Genomic DNA, 21,416 nt, shown 5'->3' on the forward strand with positions numbered 1-21,416 from the left:
CATTTAATTAAATTTTAATTATATAATTAAAACATTAAAAAACAATAAATAAGTATACAAATTGAAACACAAAAATGCTTCTTGTGTAAAATGCTTCTACAAATATGAAAATTTATCATATCTGTACTAACACAATTTATTTTAAGTTATACATTTTAAATTTATAAAACAAATGAACAATTTTGATATTTAGCTAAAACTGCTCAGTAAAATTAATCTAAAAATTCATGCTCATTGAATGAACCCTCCCTCCCCTTACAAACCTAATAACTCTTTTGGTCAAGTTTTGGTCAAGTTTCCTGCTGTCTCATAATGAAAGGCTGATGGTTATGCTGTGCCATTGTAAAAGCATAATGTAGAATACTTTACAACAGATACCCGCTGATGCTGATTATAGTTGTCAAACCTCTAGCAGTGAAGTCTTGGAAGAACAGAGCAGAGTAACTCTATTCATATGGGATGACCACAAATTCTATTTTAGGTTTGCTCTTGTCGTTGTATGACCTCCTAATGATATCCACAGCTTCTGGGTGAGTAGCAGAAGTTAGCGGGGTACCATCCACTTCAAGGACTTCAAACCCAGGCTGAAATAATACAAGATAATTGGAACAAAATGTCTTATTGCTATATTGTTTGAAACAAAATCAAAACTTTTAAGAAGGTACTACACTAACAGCAAGTACTAATATATAGATTTTTGTAGGAGATAGTGTAGGTGTATGTTGTATATAAAACACATTACATAACTCTGTATATACAAAGATTCTTGTCATTTGATTGGTCAATTAATATTGCTTATTTTTGTTAAGTTGTTACCCCGAGTTGTTAGCATTAGCTACCAGTGACTATTGCACTATGTGCAATATCCCATAGTGTTCAATGCATTGTGTTCACCGTACCAAGTATGGATGTGTAAGTGCGGGAATGAGACGTAGCATTAACTTTCACGGGTGACCACATGAATAAAATATTTTCTTTCAAAACAAACATATTTTAGTTATTTCTCAATTATTATGTTGTCCTATAGTGAATTATGAAACTAATTGGAAGAAAACAAATTTGCATTACGAGTTACATAAAACAAATATTTGATGGGTTGTTTTTTGTTCATGCAATATGGTAAGAATATTTTGTATTCAGTGAAATATGCACAGTTCCATTCAATATTTTACCTCATGAAAATATTCTTGCCATTGTACTTATAAACATTCAATATTTGTACACTGTTTTACACTGATGCTGCTTAAATAGAAAATTATGAAATAAGACCACCAAGACATAAGGCCAAGGCCACCAAATGAAACAAAGCAAGTGACAATTCTGGATTTAAAAGACTTCTGATTTATGCATTTTTTTCAGAAAGTACTAAAATTAGGATGACAAAAGAGGACCAATTACCACAGCAATAGGTGAAAACAATTTTGAACATATCGCACTGCACTACAAGCAGGTTACACTAATCACCTGTGTATGTCTGCAATCATAGATTGAATACAATACTGGTCTTTTCAAAGATTCTACTCTTGCAGGTGCAAGTGATCAGCATGATATGGTTCAATGCAGAGGTACCGCGTGAAAGTATCAGTGCAGCACGGTTTATTCAAAAATTGTTTTCACCTAATGCTATGGTAGTTAATCCGATTATTATGTAACTTCGCCAGCATATAGCCATGAATATTATTTAAGCTCAATAAAGCAATGGTGAAAACATGTAAAAAACTATGAGGATGTACAAAAATTTGCTTGTGAGAAACCGGGATAAGTGGATGGTAGTGGAATAAGGTTATATAAATGCGGAACATACCTTAAGACTTCCATTGTCAGCAGCCGCTCCACCTGGGAATACTTTGTCAATTCTAACCATAGGATGACCCTGAATTTCTCTTCCACCTGCTATACTGATGCCTACAAATTATAAAAACGAAAGGACACTAATTAATGATGGAGATATCATTGACAATACAAACCCCATAAACATGCTTAATTAGAGTATACTACAAACAGCCCCTTGCTGTACTTTCAGACACAAACTAATTGGGAAAAGGGTTTTCCAAGGATTGTCAAATTTGAGTTTAAACCACCTTTTTAATGAGATTAAAGTCATATTGCAACTTGCAACCTTTCTTTTTTACTTTCCAATGGCTTATAATTAAAAGCTTGAATTTTACATTTAATTTTGCAAATTTACATCTAAGGAACCATTCACAAACACTTGTAACAGGGGGGCCTGATACAAAAGGGGCCCCTGAAATTTGTTATCCCTTCAAAAATATCAACTTAATTTTTCTCGTAGAACATGAGTTTACATAATTTTCAATGGGGCTGACGTTAATTTTTCTTGGCCATCAAGGGGGCCCTGAAAATAATTTTAAGTCCAAAAGAGGGCCCTGAAAAAAATATGTGAATTTTTCTTTTTCTATCGGGCCCCCTTGTTACAAGTGTTTGTGAACGGTCCCTAAGACAAACAAGGGATAACAAACCTTTTTTTTAAAAAGATCGCTGATGTTTAGTTTTCAAAGACTTAATTCTCCAAACAGCATCTTTCACACTTTTCAACAAGAAACCTAATATTTGTCATGGTACTGACGTACCGAGTCCAATTTCCCTGCATTGAGGAAGCTACAAAATGTCCTGACATATTTCAAGCTCCACTGAATGCAGTTTTCATTGAAAAATCTCTAAACTCTAGTGTTTATATAAAAAGTTTGTTGATACTTTGCCCAAAGACATTCTGTGAAGATTATTGAGAAGAAAATTATTGAGCACAATTGTAGGACATGTGTTTGCATTATGTGTATATGACCTATAAAAAAGACCTCAACATCACTGAATTTATGTTTTCCTGACTTCTGCCATATTCAAGGACTATGTCCGACACAGTGGAATCTTCCAGAGGCCTTCGTTTTTATTTTACTGCACATCTCCACTTTTCTTTGGAATCTACTTATTTTGTGCCGACATTGTTTCCTTATCTCTACCTATGAAAAAAACTTACCTAAAGATGATCTGAATTTGGAGAGTTCAACAGTTATAGCTTTCACAGCTTTTCGTTCCATTCTAGGGCTGTTACTAGGCGTGAGATCATCGGCTGGTCTCAATAAGTCCTCTTGAGCTTTTCTCTTGGCATGGGTGGTGATTTCTTTAAGAGGTGAAGGTTCATCCTCATCACTTGAGATAGAGATGTAGTCGGGTACACTTCGAATCTGAATCTTGGGGCCTCCTTCCTGCCTGTTAAAACTGTTCTTCCTGAAAGTGAAATGTTTTAAAGACATATTGAAACAAAAATGTATTGGATACATCTCTAAATTTGATTTATAAATGTTTGTGAGAATGTCAATAGGAAACTGTCTGCCTTGTTAAAGGGGCTTTACAAAATTTTGTTTGAAGTTTGTTTTTTCCCATGAGCGCAATGTTTGCCGATATACTAATTATCCTCTGAAATAGTTAAGCTTATATCAGGGTCTTTCATGTAAACTTTTGTAATTTTGTAATTAAGTTGTTCCGCATCCAGAACTTAATTTTCCAAAACAGTTCAATAGCAGATAAGCTTAACATGGCACACACAAGAATATTATTCCTTTTTACAGACATCATTTTCCTATAAATTGCCACTGGGGTGGGTTTTCTGAATCAAATCTAACAGAAAAAACCCTAAAATTTTCTCATTTGAATTTCCTGTGGAATCTCATTAAGAATATTCTTTTGCAATTAAATGGGAAATATTCCCATTTCCCATTTTACCTCAAATAGCTCCAGTATGGTGTGTATCTTAACTTTTAGTTTGACATTAGCCACTTTATTATGGTAACTCTACAAATAAAAACTCTGTCTATTTGGTACTGATTAAACTATATGTGGTTCTAAAGTTTTCAGTGAAAGGCAAGCAATCTCATGCCGTCCATCAAGCTTTGATTTGTTGAAAGCCGACTGACTGCCTTGTCCAATCAAAAAACAAAACAAATCTGGATGTCATGTAACCTTAATATGGAACAGCATGTATTTTGTATACTTACAGAATTCCCCTCCTTGGTGGTGTAGGAGATGCACGATATTCTCCAAAAGAGACTCTTGAGCTACGCCTTGGTTTAGTCTCCTCCTCCTCTTCTTTAACCAATATCTTCTCCTCAAATTCTACTGTTAAAGTGTCTTGTCTCGATGCTGGTCTTCTTTTCTTGGTCTTATCCACTTCAGCATAAATGGGTTCATTCTCGGTTGAATTAATGTTACTTTTAGTGGCATTTGGGGTGTTAAAAAACTGGAGGCGCTGAGTAAGATCTTTCTGCAGATTCAGGTGATGGAGAGAGTTCAAAAGAAGTATCGGTGCTCTCTTCTTCCTCCTCTTTGATTAAATCATATGTGTATGTCTTTTGGTCATCATCATCATCACTATCATCATCGGATGAATCACTATCATCACTAAATGCAGGTAATGCAACATCATCTCCAGAATCATCTTCGTCCTCATCCGCACTGACACAAATACTAGGAATATTCTCAGAAGGAACATTTAAACTTCTCCTGGATGAAGTATGAGGCACCACGTTTGTTTTCTTAGCATTGATGCTGTTCTTATCAGCAATGTCCATATTGTTAAAATTGATCTCACTGTAGATATTTGAGTCTGAATTTGATGTGTTTTCATCACATGTCGTATTAAAGTTGTTATTAACGTTTTGCGCTATAAGTAAACTTTCTGGAGATAGCGGGGGTGGTGGAGGTGGTGACACAGGGGGAGGAGGTGGAGGGGAGTCTCTTACAGGAGATGAGTTCCAGGAGGCATTCAATGATGGATGTGTTGCCATAGGAGGAGGTGGTGGGGAGAGTGATTCCAGAGGTGGAGGAGGGGGAAGTGGTGACACATCCACTGGGGGAGGGATTGGCTCAGGTGGGGGTGGAGGAGGTAAAGCATCTATAGCTTCTGGTGATATCGTTGGAGAGAAAGTAGAATCAGGTGGTGGGGGTGGGAGGGGAGAAGAAGGTAGAGGGGTTGATGTATTGAAATATGCAGGAGGTGATGTTGGTCTAGATGTTGGAAGAGGTGATTTTGTAGGGCTTGCTGCCACTACAGGTGATGAGGTTGTTGAATTATTAGGAGGAAGAGGAGGAAAACTATGAATACTGAGTGGTGGTGGTGATTTCAATGGAGAGTGGGGACGTGTGGAGGGTTTTGTTGGAGTTCGTGGTGGTGGAGGTGGTGGCGGTGAAGTTGGTTTTATTGCGGATTTTACATGAGCAACTGCTCCCGGATGTCCATCTTTTGTCAAATTTCTTAGCATGGCTTCTCGACCTGTTGCATTATCACTATGTCTTCTAACTAGAGAACTTTTAGGCAAAGCTAAGTTATCAAGTCCATGTCTTCTCTCCCTGGGTCTACCACTCACAGTGTTGACTTTAACAGGAGAAGACTTCAATGCCACTGGTATATGACCATATTCTTCCCCACTGCTTTTTGTTGTCTCTTCACTTTCTGCACTCAGTAGTTGTTTGACTTCTTCCTTTCGTTCTTTTTGAAGACGTTCTAATACATTTTTATGCCGCTCCTCCTTATCTTTTTCTTCTGGGTCTTGAAGGTGAAAATTACCTTGCTCATCTGCAGATCAATTTGAAAAAAAAGAACTTTGTGTTACATTTTCCACAATCAGATAATACAAATGAAATTAGTTATATGCTATACTTTGATTGGTGCTAAACAGGAAATGTTTGGTTGCTGATACTACCCCTTAAGTGCATAATCAGCCCATTTTCTTTATTTCAATATACAATATTTTGCCAAGTTGGCTGTGAAGGTTTATTGTGGTATGTTTAGGGTGTGCACTTCATAGTTATAGTCCCTGCTTATTTTTGTTTAACGGATTATTGAATTGGGCCAGAGTGGACAGTAACAATTAGTAAACTGTGCAAAGGTTGTATTTTTATACTAAGAATGCCTTGACAAATGTCATGCCTGATGTTTTCTTCACCTTTATTTTAGGGTTAGGTTTAATGTTTGGGATAGGGTTTGTAGATGGTTGGGTTTGTATATGGTTGGCTTAATATTAGGATTAACATGTATGGTTAGGTTTATTGAATAGGCAGGCCAGAACATAGATGATGCGACACACCACAAAATCCACCGCTTTTGCTATTTTTCCAATAAAAAAGTCTAAAAGTGGGAAAACTTGACAAAAGTCCACTTTTTGGTAATAAGGTGTTCAAAAAGTCCACAAAAGGACACTTTTTAGGGGTTAGGTCCACTTTTGATGAAAATCTGTTCAAGCGCACTTTAAAAAAAAAAAAAAGGTGCTTTTTGAAGTCCCGTAACCCCCAAAAAAATAATAAAATCCTGTTTACGGGCCTGTGCATAGGGATGATAAGTATTCAGTTATTTATTTCAAAATTGGTTACTTACCTGGCTTGGAATCAAGTGGATTTTTCCTTCGTTGGCTTGGACTTCTAGCAAGAAAATCCCTTGGAGACTTATCACCTGTAAGTAACAATAGTCACAACTATTAATTATATGTGTTTACCTCCAAATAGAAATGACTAAGCTAAGCTAAGCCACAAAGATGACATCAATCAGAGTATGTAAAAAGTGTCACAAATTGTGGTTCATTCTGCCAATTATTGGTTGCTTTTTCTTAATTTGCTTTTCACTGAAAGCGAATTTGCCAAAAATGTTTTTTTTGTAGGTACACTTTCGGTCCCCATGCACAACAACTCAATATGACAGGTTTCCCTCACCATTGGACTATTCTATTTGAAATCCACACTCCCCCAGTGAAGGGATCATGAATATTAAATATAACAGATAATTCAGCATCTCCCATTTGATACTCTCTCTAGTTGTAGAAGATACAGGTAACACTATGTACAGGAGGAGTATGCATTTCAAAATAATTAGCCCTAGCCAATTCCATTTAAAAAACATACTCCCTCAGTGGATCTTCCACAGTGGCAAGGCAGATTTCAAATGGAACAGCCCATTATGGGGCTTAACATAATTATTCTAGACTCTCTTAAGAAATTTCAATTGAAGGAGCACAGCCTGACATAGCCTGATGATTGTTTGCATACACTGTGCGATGTACGCCACTGTGTGTGACAGCGCATATGTGACTCCTCGCCACAACTGAGCCCGGATGTCGCCAGTGCCACTATTGAGATATGCTCCATCGAACTTAACAATAAACAATAGGAAAGAAAGGATTTATTGACTGTTTTATTGATTTGTCACTACTTAAATGTCAAGTACTATAGACATGATATACATCATTTTAAAGCTAATTTCAAGCAGAATATTTTGGTTGAATATCTCAAAAATGATGATTGGCGACATCCGGGCTCAGTTGTGGCGAGGAGTCACATATGCAACGCGAAGTAAATTAATTAGTATTGTATCCAAGGTAGTGCGTTCCTCTTGTAGTTTGACGTACGCGATATTCGATCGCAGTTTGATCGTGTACAGCTGTGTTCCTTAAATTGAAATTCCCAGTACATTTCAACCTGTGTGGAATTAATAGAAATGCATCTTACCTTGTGTGCCGGCTTGCATCTTCTCATGGGCTTGCATCTCCCTTCTAGATACCATGCTATCAAACCGGCCAACATCCGTTGCAGATATCACACCCCTAAATATGAAAGTTTAAAAAAATATAGTTTCAATTGCACACCCTAATACAACAACAACTCAGTGCTATTTTGGATCTATAATACAAAGGTGTAAGGTTTTCCTTATTGTTATCTCAGTGAAGGCTGCTTGCTTGAAAATTTTTTTGATGATTTTTAAATAATATAGGTAATATACGTTGTTGAGGACAACCAAATAATTTATTTGTTAAGCCTCAAGTTCAGAGTGACTAGTGAATGGTAAACCAATACATATCTTTATTCAATGCAAAACTTGTTGAGATTTGTAACTTCTCCTTTGAGTCCTTACCTTATTTCTCTCAGGAGCAGCATCTTCTCTGGTTTGTCAAGTATAGCCAACAAAGGCTCAACCAGCCTCTCAACATCACCTCCTTTGTGATACTGTCAAAATAACATGTCAAAACAATGTAAATTAAAATCCAACTCGTGGGACAATAATGATGATGCATGCATTTAGTATATAAATACCATAAAAATTGTATACAGGCATATGCCTATTGATGAGTTGCCTGGACAAGAATGAATTTTATGGTAGTTTATGTAACTTTTTCATTTTTTTCTTTGTTACGGATATTTGTAAATTAAAAGGAAATTTTTTTTTAAAGTGTAACAAAATACCTAAAAATTTGTTCTTGTCTGAGTAACTCATTAGTAGGCACATAAGCTTATATACGACTTTTTATGGTATGACACTGCCTGTGAGTCTGAGTCAGCAAGAACTTACCTTTAGAGCAATACCTCATTTTCAGCATTGGAAAAGTTGTTTTTGACACCAACTTTTTCTGGTTTTTTTTTTAAAAGCTGGGTGAATAAATGCGATTTGAATTAAATGAGATTCACCACCATTACTAAGGGTTTGGTCCAAATGAAAGCTCATTTTTTATGTAACTTCTCAGAAATGAAAAGATGGGACAGGTAGTCCATACAACTAGCCTGTCCTACTCTCAGTTATTGGATTTTATGCCTTTTTGTGGATGCACTGCAAGTATCCCGACAACCACTCTTGTATGCGTGCATGTATATTCTGCACGATTAACTTTACATGCGCAATTAGATATTGCGCTCAGGGAGGGAAATACACAACTAGGTAAACTGCTGACCTTGAGGCGAACCAACGTTTAGTTGACTTTCACTGAATTCATATACTACACTCACCCTCTTTATGTGTCTTCTTATTGCTTTGATTTCGTCATTACTGAGTAGCTCCTTGGCTCTCTCAGCAAGCAAAGTCATTCCAGAGACATCAACAGCTGTGCTAGAATGCATGATCTGTGTCCTAGCTCCTTGGATGAATACACCACGCTGCTTACCCACACTGCCTTGTGTTGATGCTATACCTAAGGGATGAACGTCCAATATAGACCATATAGGTAAAGCCATGGAAGGGACATCAGTTACACAAGAAGGAATGCATTTGTACACTAGATTACAAAATGGGGATGTATCATACTCCCCTGGCCGCAGCTCTGCTTCAAGAGTGTTGCTACTTGATATTAGTTGTAGGTTTTTAAAATCCTCAGGGTCTTACAGTCTATTCTGCATTTTTGTTTCTCAGCTGTGCAACCTCAGTATTTCTATATTTGAGAGCAATACGATTGCTTTTTTCTGAATAAAAATAACTTGCATTATTTTCTTCTCTTAATATTTTGGAATCTTGTTTGAAGATTTTTACACTAGAAAGTTAACATTTTTTTAAAAACATTTTATCCAAATTCAACCCCCCCATTTTTTTTTCCTTTACTATCTTGATCATCGGACCCTCATGGACAGTGACTTAGCTGGCCATCACTTTGGACAGGCAGTTTGTTCCTGGGACAGACTAGATCAGCGCCTTTTAGCTGAATTCTAATAAATCAAAGCTATAGCTATATACATATTTATATCTCAAACCAGTATCTCACCCAGTCACCAGAAAAATACCCATCATCTCAAAACATCGATATATCAGTTGGTTCCTTTTGCCATGGTGGGGCAGTATATCTATCTAAACTGAGCCCCAGAAGGTGCAGAGGTCCAACTTGTGTTTTCAGAGTCAACATTTGGACAGGCTGTTCTGGTGAAGATAACAAGCACTTGTCAAAACCTAGCTAAGACCCTACTGATGCAGATCTTTTGAGGATGAAAACAGTCTAGTTATCTCTACTACATTCTTATCACAATAACTTACTTGATGCTTCACCAATGCTGCCCCTTTGTGAGTCTCCACTATGACTAGAACCTGCCCTGCTTGATTCATCATCATCAATCAGATCATTGGATTTACTTTTTCTCAATGCAGATAGCACACTATGCTTTTTGGTGACCCCTGTTGCATGATCTAGTCAAGAAAAGAAGTGTGAAAACGAATGAAAGTCTATCAGGGTGTGACAAGTAGGCCTATTTAATAGGTCCTACTACTGGATCCTAATGAATGCCTATCAGGGTGTGACAAGTAGGCCTATTTAATAGGTCCTACTACTGGATCCTAATGAATGCCTATCAGGGTGTGACAAGTAGGCCTATTTAATAGGTCCTACTACTGGATCCTAATGAATGCTTATCAGGGTGTGACAAGTAGGCCTACCACCTAATTATTAGGTCCTACTACTGGATCCCATGCACCCTCGGACATGGAGACATCATACTCGCTCGAGGGCATCAACAATGATCATGCCCTCAATTCTAGAAATGAACCCTGTTCATACATTCCAACATTCTGTGATTGTATTTCATCAAATAATAACAAAAAAATAGGATGTAACAGGGATCTCTTAAAACTGATTATCTGCATTTTTGTTATACTGAAATTGCTAAAGCAGCTGGGCCTTAATGTTGTTTATGCTCTACTCTTGCCACTATGGTCTGTCTCGTCTCAAATTGTGAGTAATGCCCATGTTGGATTTGGCAGTGGCAGATTAAAATTGGTGCATTTACGTGCTTGCATCACCAGCATACAACAAATCGCCTTTCTACGCATGTGTATATGCCCAGTAGGATCAGGCTAGCACGCTTGACTCAAATCTGCTTCTTCAAAATCCAACAAGGCGTTACTCTCAACCTGAAACAAGACAGACTATAGATAAACTTACAGATAACTTGTGTGAACTTATCTTCATCATGCATGTGATCTATTCAAGTTTTTGGTCAAAACATTGATTTTGCCATTTATGCCAGCTGACTCTGTTTGTTATATATGTCCATATCAAGGGAAAATGCTCAAAATGTTTTGGTTAATCATCAAATCCACCCAAACTTGGAAAACCTTGCATTTTAAATTGTTTTCCTATCCCTTACCTCTCATTCTTGTCTTCTTCTCCCTTTTCCTTTCCTTTGTCTTATCCTTTCCAATAGCACTTTCTTTATCTTTGTGTTTCACTTTAATTCCAAATAAGATTTCTCTAAAGGTTCTATTTCTCTGCACTTTTGTTGTCTTCTTTGGTTTCTGATCATCGTCAAACAATGGCATTGGTTTTTCTATGAAAAAAAGAGAGCAACATAACTATCAGTACATAACCCTCTAAGTCATTTTATATTTTACATTACAAAGCACAGAGTATAAAGGAATATAAAGGAATTATAAATGGTACGGAAATGGAATAATATAACTTGGACCGTTGTAAACAAATTTTGATACACAAAGGAACAACCCGGGAAATGATATGAGGATTTGTTTTTGCAGGTCAAAAAATTAGTCTTTACAAACTTGAATCCTTAAACTTAATTAAGAGTGGCTATTTAATGATCATTATATACACTTAATCTCATACTTTCAACATAAAGGAAAATATGTAAGAGAGAAACACAATATGCTTGACTGTTTTGAACCATTAAGAATTCCAATTTTGGGGGAAAGTATGGGAGAGAATCAGAATCTATAGATCAATTTCAATTGGTCTAAAAGCCATTGAAAGCTGTCAGTGTGATTTAACTTCAAAATTTTGTCATCTCAGGCTATTATGTGATAAAGTTTTCATTTTAAATAAGAAAAACACTTTGTAGCTTACCTCCAGGTAATTTCACACTCATTGACCTGCCAAGCTTTGATCTGGCTCTCTTTGGACTTGTTAAAGCAGTTGTCCCCATTACTGTCTTAGGCTCTATCTTAGGACTTGGTGGTCTGTCTGTCACTGGTGATGTTCTCCCATCTACTGTGGGTACTGGTGGTGGAGAAGGCACTTCTAAAGTCTGAAATATGAACCATATCATGTATATACAGATTGTCAAAAATATGGTTTTGGTAAAATGCAGGAAACAGAAGGATGTAGCATGGTCCTGAGCATGCTGAGGGTGGGGATATCATGAAGAAGATGCCTGGTGTAAATTTCTGACTGTAGGTGATGTCAATAATAAGAGCAAAGGGCCAAGGACCATGCCCTGGTGATGTGGAGCACTGGTCATTGATTACCACAGCCTGTATGACAAGAAGGCATTGATGGAGTTGGCTGTCTTCCCGTACTGTCTTGCCACCATGCCATAATGGTGTAGCTTAAGCTTGTGCTGGACATACAACAAAGCTATGTCAGTTTGCCCCGTCTTCCAGATCAAGAATCACAGCTCAAAATGTGGCATAAGTTGTACAATTTCTTATGAAAGTGTTTAACATACTGGGGTTAAGGAATTGTGTCCTGATGGATGAGTTAGAGATTTCATCTCACCTGAATAGCAATGCTGGCCTGACTTGGTGGTCTTGGAGACACTGGTGGAGACACTTCTGGTATTGGTGACAATGGTGAGCCAAAATCTACTGAATCCTCTCCACCCCTGTATTTGCTCTCATTTGGTTCAGTCTGAATGATCTGCTCTGGTTTTTCTATCATCTTGGGGACTGTTCCATTTGGAGGTTGGGTAGTTATTGGTGGTTTGGATTTCAGTGAGGGTGGGACTGGAGGTTTAGATTCTACTATATTGAGAGACATAGGTTTGATTTCAGCAGTGGGTTGTTTGGGTTTGGATTCGTTGAATGGTTTCAAAAGTTTGGGTTCTGTTACTGGTAAATGTACACTCGATGGTCCTGGAGAAATAATAACAAGAACGATTAAGATTTAGTTATTTTATATGTTTGTAAACGGTCGATCTGTTCGGAGACACACTCAGGTCTTGATGGAACCAGGCTCAGCAAAATGCTAAAGCCAGGCTAAAAAGCCCACAAGCATGCTGGCTATGCAATACAGAAAGAAAAGAAAGGCACATAATAATATTGGAAATAATAAAGAAATCTTACATTGAGTACTACTATTAAAACAACTGTTTCCAGAGTTAGAGTTGCATTGTTTCAGTGGTTATTATATGACAAGCAAAAACATATATAACAATGCCCCATAGGGTATTATACTTCTAGGGTGTTTTTTTAAGAATGAAAATTTATTTCTGTATTGATTATACTGAGGTAATGAGAAAAATATGATCTTTCTTCTGATACCAAAATTAAAGGTTTTGATGAGAAAAATGGCAGATGCGACTGTCGCTCTGGTCACATACTTTTTTAAGGCATGATTTTTTTCTAGTATGCAAAATCAAGTTCAGAAAACACACCTAAAATAGTTCAATTACACACAATAATTTGGCACATATTTGCTGACATTTATTGATCTGAAAAATACTTGATCAATATTTCTCACAAATTATAATAGGTTACATTTTTGGACCTGTGCCAAAATTCCTATGCTTAATTGCTCAGCACATAGACAAAAGACCATTTTCAAGAAGCTGTTATAATTTATGTACATAGAAATCAATAGTCTAATATAATCAATGGTAGCAACACAAAAGTGCAGTATTTTCTGGAAACATGTTTGTTTTTTGTCCATACACTGTATTTCTAGTATTTTAAGTCAGTCAGTTAGTCAATTCAGTCAGTATAATGTCAAATTATGAATTCAATAGCATGTAATTGACACATTTTAGGCGTGTTTTTTTTTAATTGAGTTAAATATTTACAAAAATGGCAATTGCAAAAATAACCAATTATTGCACGGTTTAATGATGATGCTATTGCTATTTTTGACTACTTATTTGTTATTGTTGGCTATTAATAAAAAAATACAGCAGGCAAATTATTTAATAAAATATTTATTATACAATTTGAATGCGTATGTATCAATGTCTAATACATGTCTACTAAATATGTATAATAATAACACAGCAAATACCAAACATTTTCAAAAGCATTTTCAAACAGTTCGATAAGGTTGCCACAAAACTTGTCCAGTATAAAAAGTTGTAAAAACATTCAAAAACATTTTTGAAGACCTGTCACTGGAACATTCTAACGTTATATTATTTAAGTACTGACAAAATATTTCGCAAAACTGTTTGCAAATTATGTCTTTTACAATATTTTTACAACATTTTAAAAACATTATACTAGTGTTTTTTCAAACTTCACTTTTAAAACATTTTCATGACCTTTATATAGCCAACATTTAATGTTATTAAAATGTTTTGAACAAAAACAAAATGTTTTAAAACCATTTTTGCCGAAAGATAATTTAATTTTGCTTGATGTCAATTTGCCTGTGACACCATGTAAAAATTATTTTAAAATGCCAAATTATCATTATATAGTGACACTGTAGCAACACAATATGTTGCACAACACTAATTGTTTTGAATGGAAAAGTGCAATTACTGAGAATATTGATGATATTACTCCAAAGAATAACAATAATGGTATTATTATGAATATAGATTTAAAAATAAGTGGTTGCAACCTTCATTTGATTAAATTTACAATACATTAAGGTTGGTCTGAACCCTGGAATTATGGAAACTTTCGGGCCTCATAACTGCTTAATTGTTGGTGTAAAGTATATAAAAGTATACATATTTAGAATGGCAAAGACTTGAGAAGTTCATCTGTGAGGTCAAATTTGGGCCAAAATGCTCATTTTTGGCCCAAAATCCCCCCAAAAACCGGTTTCTTGGGCCAATTGTTTTTTTATTAAAAACTAGATAAAAATATCTAGGAGCCGTTTTTTTCATTTTTTTGAATTTTGACCAACTTTACCAAAAATATTTGAAATTTGGGCGAAAATCTGGCTTTTTAATGATTTTTTTGAAAATTCAGCATTTTTTGACCATTTTTGGTGCAAATTTCTCGAAGTTGGTAGAAATTTTAAAAAAATGGAAAAAACGGCTCCTAGATATTTTTATCTAGTTTTTAGAAATTAATATAAAAAATTTTGGCCCAAGACTAATTTTTGATTTTTGGCCAAAATGAGCATTTTGGCCCAAATTTGACCTCACAGATGAACTTATCAAGTCTTTGCCATTCTAAATATGTATACTTTTATATACTTTAGACCAACAATTTAGCAGTTATGATGCCCGAAAGTTTCCATAATTCCAGGGTTCAGACCAACCTGGAGCAAATTAGATAATTGTTCATCTGTTTCTTATAGGCCCTAAGCATCATAACTCCATAAACCGCATAGATAAAGACATGACAGGGGTGTAGATTTCAAATGGAGTCACCCATAAAACCCATTTGAAATTCACACTCCCTGTGTGGGAGATAAAGGTCATGTATTTCATTGGGGCATATGTATTTTAACTGGAATAGCCCCACTTCTTTCTTAATAAAGTGCTCTAAATTCTTGATGTTATTATATATTGCTGCATTAACTACAGGATAAAATATTATAAACTTTCTTTAGTGTTATTTGATAAAAAATGCCACAAAATTGCCAAGGGAAACAACTTACTTGCTGTAGTAGTCCTTTCCTTTGGTTTGGATTCCTTTTGTTCTTTCTTCCCTTCCTCTCCACTCATCTCTTTTTTATAAGCTGGATAGCGATTCACACTTCTTATGGTCATGATAAGATGACGTAGATTCTTGATGATTTCAACTGCTTGTGTGTGTGTTATTTGTTCAAAGTTTTCACCATTGACATTGACAATCTGATCTCCTACTCGTATGCCCTTTGCCTCAGCCAGACCACCTTTGTCGACTCTGTTAACAAATAAGCATGCATGAAAATACTCAAGTACAGTTTAATATAAGAGTTAATAGGGACCGGCTACCAATTCTTACTCCTCACCATCTCTTCCTCCTCCACTTCTTCCTCGTCATCCTCTTTCTTCCTTTAGTCGTCTTCTACTTCTTTTGTCATCTTCGTCTTCTCCTTTGTCTTCATCTACCTCTCTGTCTTCTTTTCCTTTATTTTACTTCATCTATGTCACCTCCTTCTTTGTTCTTTGTCTCTGTGTCTCCTCCTTTGTCTTCATCTACATCTTTTGTCTTCTTCTTTGTCTTCATTATTCGTCTATGTCTTCTTATTTGTATATCTGTGTCTCCTAGTGCTTTGTCTTCTCTTCGTTGCTGTCATTCTTTCACTTCTTGTTCTACTATTTCTTTGTCTTCTACTTTAGTTTCTTCTTCAACTTCTTCTTCCCGTTCTATCTCTCTATACTTTTTCTGCCTATTTATCCGTCTTCTTCTTTCTCTTTTTTGTCTTTGTCCTTGCCCTGTCCTTTCATTGGTCCAATCATTAACATGCAAAGATCAACAAAGCACAACTTTTCTCTTAAAATCAAAGGACTAATAAAACATAATTCTCTTTAAGGGGGTACTACACCCCTTTTTAAGCTCAAATTTTTTACTTAAAGTATTAAAATAATGCAGTATGCAATGGCATCTTTTGCAAAAATAATGGTTTGTGGCATAATTGTGGGACAGAAATTTTAAGACCGGAAAAAAGAAAGAAACAGAAGCAGATACGTACTGGGTGGGGGGGGGGGGCTACAGATTCATAGACAGGTAAGAGACATGTATTTATTTTCAAAAAAGAAACACAGTGATATTGGATCTAGTACTTGTTTGGCTGGATTTGCGGAAATCTGAAATAAATCCTAACATTAGTATCACATTGTTCATGTTGTTGATTAGTTCAAAAGTATAAATCACTGATATAAACACATAAATGAATTAAATTACAATTGGAGCTGCAACTGGAGACAATTGCCAACTTTGGGTTTCACATTGTTTCATTATATTTTAAGTAATCCTATATCACTATTTGTAAGTAACAAAGGTAGAACCCCATTGAAATGTTTTGAGTCATTAAATAACTATAGATATGGTGTTTGGGTAGTTAGGGTTTTGAAGAGGTATGGTGTACTTTTTTCCTGGGACTTGATTTTGATTTTTTTGGTTTTATGCCTACGTGCTCAAAGGTGCACAGTGGTAACTCTACAATTATGTATGTGGCACTAGGGCCCTACCCCGAAGATGTACATTTTGCCCATATTGCCCCAGCCAGATGTCAAAGGTCAAGGGCCCCATCAGGGGCCCATATGTAATCCTAATTATTCACAACTACCTCTTACATACAGTCAGTGTTCAATACATACCTGGATACATAAATCCCTAGTCCATATTCACTGCCACCCCTAATATTGAATCCTATAAACTTATGAGCATCACTCAGTTGTAGGATGACTCTCCTCTCATCCCCACTAGTCAAAGGTCTTGTGCCATCCATGCGAGATGTCTGGTCCTTGTAGTCGGCAGAGACTTTCTTGCGGTTTGCTGTGTCAATCCTACAATTAATCAAGAAACCTTTGTGTTATGGTCTGTCAACCTACACACCGCACTTAAACACCTTTTTTGCCCTTTAAAATGAGTGCTGTATTTTTCTGGAATCGGGTGAAAGCATTCACAGCAAGCATAGTGTTTATGGTTATCAGATGAATTCAAAATCAACTAAAAAACAATGCTAGTACCAACTGAATCGTTTCATAGTGTTTGTAAGGCTGTAGCAAGGTTGAAAATGTGGGGCGACCCTCACAAATGTGAGATGGCCAAAATACAAATATATGCCAAAATTAAAATAAAGATATAAAAAAAACCCACAAATTTGTGACCAATCACAATGAAAACTGACCACTTCTTGGCTGGCTTCATTTGCAGATAACAATTAAATAAGATGAAAAAATATAAAGAAAAAAAAAAAAAAAAGAAATTTGAGCTTCTTTTGCCTCATAAAACATATTTTTTATCTGTGTTCAACAAATAAGGTGTCATTAAGCTAAAAAAATTGCAGTTCATCCTTGTTTTAAATCTCCATTTCTGAAGACAAGTGGTTGGTTTTGATGTGATGGGTCATATTTATCAATAAGTGGGGCCCTGCCTGTTTGCATAATCCCTACCAGGATTGGATCACTAGCGATTTGGCTCTTGATCATCGCTGCTTGTATGATATGGGTATTAGGCACTGTGCAATAAGTATGTTCACCCGTAGGTGCAGGACTCTTGATGCAAGATAGACACCCGCTGCATGGGATGTGTCATACAAAATAAGTGCTACTTACCATGTAGTTGTAGTATCTTTCACAACAGGTGCCTGTGTGTTGTCTGTCTGTCTGTTAGTAATAGGTCTGGCATACATGATCTTCATACGTAAGCGATCACTTGCTTGTAAAACCAAGAGGGCGCTGGCTACAGTGATAGTTTCAAAGTCAATGTTGTTTACTTCTAAGATTTGAACATTCGCTTTTAAACCATTCAGTTCTAACAGAGAAGAAAATAAAATAACAGTTAAGCACAAAGGGAAACATGTTACACCTTGAAATAAATGTGTATCATCTTTAACATTAAAATTCTTGCATAAGCTTCAAGGGGTATTCCTTTCAGTGACGTGCACATGTTTTCAAATGGGCTTTGTGTCTCAATTCCTCCTACAGCTCAAAAATGTTTTGCTTTCGCTTCGCTAGCCATAATTCCCCGACTGAATGACAAAAGTGTGGGGGCATGACCACGGCTACCCCCCTTGGGCATGCCACTGATTCCTTTATATGTATGTAATGTTGTATGTTACAAAAATATATTTCATCAAAATTTGGTATAGTTTTCATTAATTAGCTTCTTACTGTGTACTGTTAAATACATTTTCAACTTAACTCACCAGCTTGTAATCCGGGAGTGGTATAACAAAAATAATTATTACTCAAAGGTCTCTTGCCTGGACATCCTTTAATTCAATTATTTAAGCTCAAAACGGCATCTGATACTATTAGCTAGATACATTTTTACTAACTGACCTGCTTGTGATCCTGGTACCACATGACTGACAATGACTCCAGGTCTCTTGCCTGGACAACCTTTTATTGCTTACCTGCTTGTGATCCTGGTACCACATGACTGACAATGACTCCAGGTCTCTTGCCTGGACAACCTTTTATTGCTTACCTGCTTGTGATCCTGGTACCACATGACTGACAATGACTCCAGGTCTCTTGCCTGGACAACCTTTTATTGCTTACCTGCTTGTGATCCTGGTACCACATGACTGACAATGACTCCAGGTCTCTTGCCTGGACAACCTTTTATTGCTTACCTGCTTGTGATCCTGGTACCACATGACTGACAATGACTCCAGGTCTCTTGCCTGGACAACCTTTTATTGCTTACCTGCTTGTGATCCTGGTACCACATGACTGACAATGACTCCAGGTCTCTTGCCTGGACAACCTTTTATTGCAAAGCCAAGATCACCATCAGGGTCTCTTGCAATAGATAGCATTCTTGTTTTACCAGGCTCCTCTGATGATCTTGTATGACCTGGAAGGTCAAGGAAAAGGAAAGAGAATGAAGTAATGAAAATCCATACATTACACTAGCTTTCAGAATGTCACAACAAGAACACACCTTGTCCATGATCAGTGGCGTAGCCAGCAGCCCAGCACTTTTTCAGAAGGGGGGGGGGCAAGACAAATTTTAAGGGGGGCACCTTTTAGCGACAAAATCAGTCAATGTTACAAATGTGCGCGAAGCGCGCAAAAAATGTTACCATATTGAAGCTAAACTGGTGAAATATGGTACAGAAAGTGAATAAATTCGTGTGAAGCGTGCAAAAATTGGCACTTTTTAGGTTAAAGTGGCAAAATATAATGTAAATTTGGTCAGAAACACAAAAAAGTCTTAAATGTTGGGGCGGTCACCATCCCACAGGGGGGGCAAGACTTTTCACAGGGGGCAGCTACCCCCCTCCTTGCCCCCCTTGGCTATGCCACTGTTCATGATGAGCATATCTGCAAACACTGATGGCCCTGATTGGCTGATTCAATTTTGCAATCATAACAACAAACAGGTAATCTAATGGCCGATTATGGGTCAAAGCTTTGTTTCTTGCAGAGTGGTGCTCATGAAGGGAACACTTGACCTCCCCCCTGCTAGAAATGATGGGGGTCACCCCATTGGTGTATCGGTGGATTGCGAGCTCGAACCCGACAGTGCCATCGTGTTGTGTTCTTGGGCAAGGAACTTTACCATACTTGCCTCTCTCTACCCAGGGGTGAAATGGGGAGCTGTTATGAATATTGTCCATTGAGCGCTGCCCAAAGGTATGAGCATGCCTTATGGGCATTGACCATTGTATGGCAGCTGAATTATTCTAACGTCGGCGGAATAAATGTAAATCGCTTTGGTACATGTGCACATGTGAAAGGCGCTGTATAAATACCAACATTTATTTATTTTTTTAACAGTTTTTTTTATTTTAATGTTACACTGGTCCACTATTTGTGACACTTTATAAGTCTTCAGATTCACAAATCAACAACAGTCAAATGGCAGTGAAGGATTGATGCTGAAGTCAGCATGCAGTCTGCTGGCCTGAAGGATAGGTATAAGCTCATAAAAAGGTGCTTTATAAATGTTGTAGTTTAGGCCTACAATGTATCATCATGATATGATCAGTGGTGTAGCCAGGGGGACAAGGGAAAGGCCCCTCCCCCCCGGTGGGGTCACTCAACTTGCAATACTGACCGCACGATCGTTACCAAAATCGCGGAAAAAGGGGTCATTTTTAGGGCTTGTCTGCGGACAAAATTGTCTGTGAAATTGGAAAATAGGGGTGTTTTATCGCACAAATTAATGTCCACGAAATTGAAAAACAAGGGGGTTCTTATTGTTTTCTCCGGATCACGTGGATAGCTGGCCAGATAAATAAGGAATAAATTTGGTTTCCTACTTCGTACTCACCCCAAATTTTGCAATAGCCAATTTATATGCGAGGGGTACTACATGTACTTGAATTTTGTGATGAAAAAACTATTCATAAAATCCTTGTCCTTGAAATGTTGAAATAGGGTCAAAATAGCAAATGTGTCCTCGGAATCTAAAAAATAGGGGTGTTTCAGAGTACAATTTTGTCCTTGTTTTAGAGTAAAAAGGGGTAAAATTTCATGATTTGTCCTTGAAATCGACTGCAAAACGGGGTAATTTGTACTTGTGGTAACGGTCCTATGTGTCCCCCCTGCCAGGGAGTGACCCCACCGGGCCCTCCCCACACGACATCTTGCCTCGCAGCCCTCCTGCCGTACCAAGTTTTGACCATTTTAGTCAATTGTAGCCCCTTTGCAAGTCACCTTGTTCCTATTTTCCCCTGGAAAATCCTGGCTTTGCTACTGCCACATTTAAGTCACCAAACCTTTCTTTTTGGTATCTACTATACAGACAGCTGTTGCACAAATGCTACCTTAATTTGATGACATAATTGATTCATATAGGCCTAATTGTAAATACAATGATGAACAACTTAATTAAATTGCAGCTTCACCAACAGGTTCAATGCATTTTGATCTCATTATTGTGACTATGTATTTGCAGCAAATTAGAGTGAAATGAAATGATTTGCTGCATAGTACAATGTGATTGGGTCCTGTTCAGGGAAAATATGGGATTGACCCAGACACAAGCTAATTATGTCGAAAAACGCTGGGCAGTTTTATTTCTAAAATATGGGTGCGCATTCATGAGATACAAATCTCTAACTATCCAGGCTTGTGCATTTTTATTGTATGAGCTTGGA

General features: G+C 36.9%; 1 protein-coding gene across 1 annotated transcript in view; it reads right to left on the reverse strand.

Annotated features, from left to right (window-relative positions):
- Window positions 1-238: 238 nt before the first annotated feature.
- The window catches only part of LOC140164618 (uncharacterized), a 34,569-nt gene continuing 13,391 nt past the window's right edge, over window positions 239-21,416 (reverse strand). The window contains 18 exon segments of the mRNA XM_072187951.1: window positions 239-584; window positions 1,805-1,905; window positions 2,996-3,246; window positions 4,014-4,291; window positions 4,293-5,590; window positions 6,389-6,463; window positions 7,513-7,607; window positions 7,916-8,007; window positions 8,782-8,963; window positions 9,794-9,943; window positions 10,900-11,079; window positions 11,610-11,790; window positions 12,261-12,616; window positions 15,309-15,556; window positions 16,957-17,145; window positions 17,917-18,115; window positions 18,646-18,714; window positions 19,016-19,165. Of these exon segments, the coding sequence (XP_072044052.1) occupies window positions 447-584; window positions 1,805-1,905; window positions 2,996-3,246; window positions 4,014-4,291; window positions 4,293-5,590; window positions 6,389-6,463; window positions 7,513-7,607; window positions 7,916-8,007; window positions 8,782-8,963; window positions 9,794-9,943; window positions 10,900-11,079; window positions 11,610-11,790; window positions 12,261-12,616; window positions 15,309-15,556; window positions 16,957-17,145; window positions 17,917-18,115; window positions 18,646-18,714; window positions 19,016-19,165 (4,232 nt within the window). The 3' untranslated portion in view covers window positions 239-446.

This window comes from Amphiura filiformis, chromosome 1 (assembly GCF_039555335.1).
Source record: "Amphiura filiformis chromosome 1, Afil_fr2py, whole genome shotgun sequence".
Lineage (NCBI taxonomy): Eukaryota > Metazoa > Echinodermata > Ophiuroidea > Amphilepidida > Amphiuridae > Amphiura > Amphiura filiformis.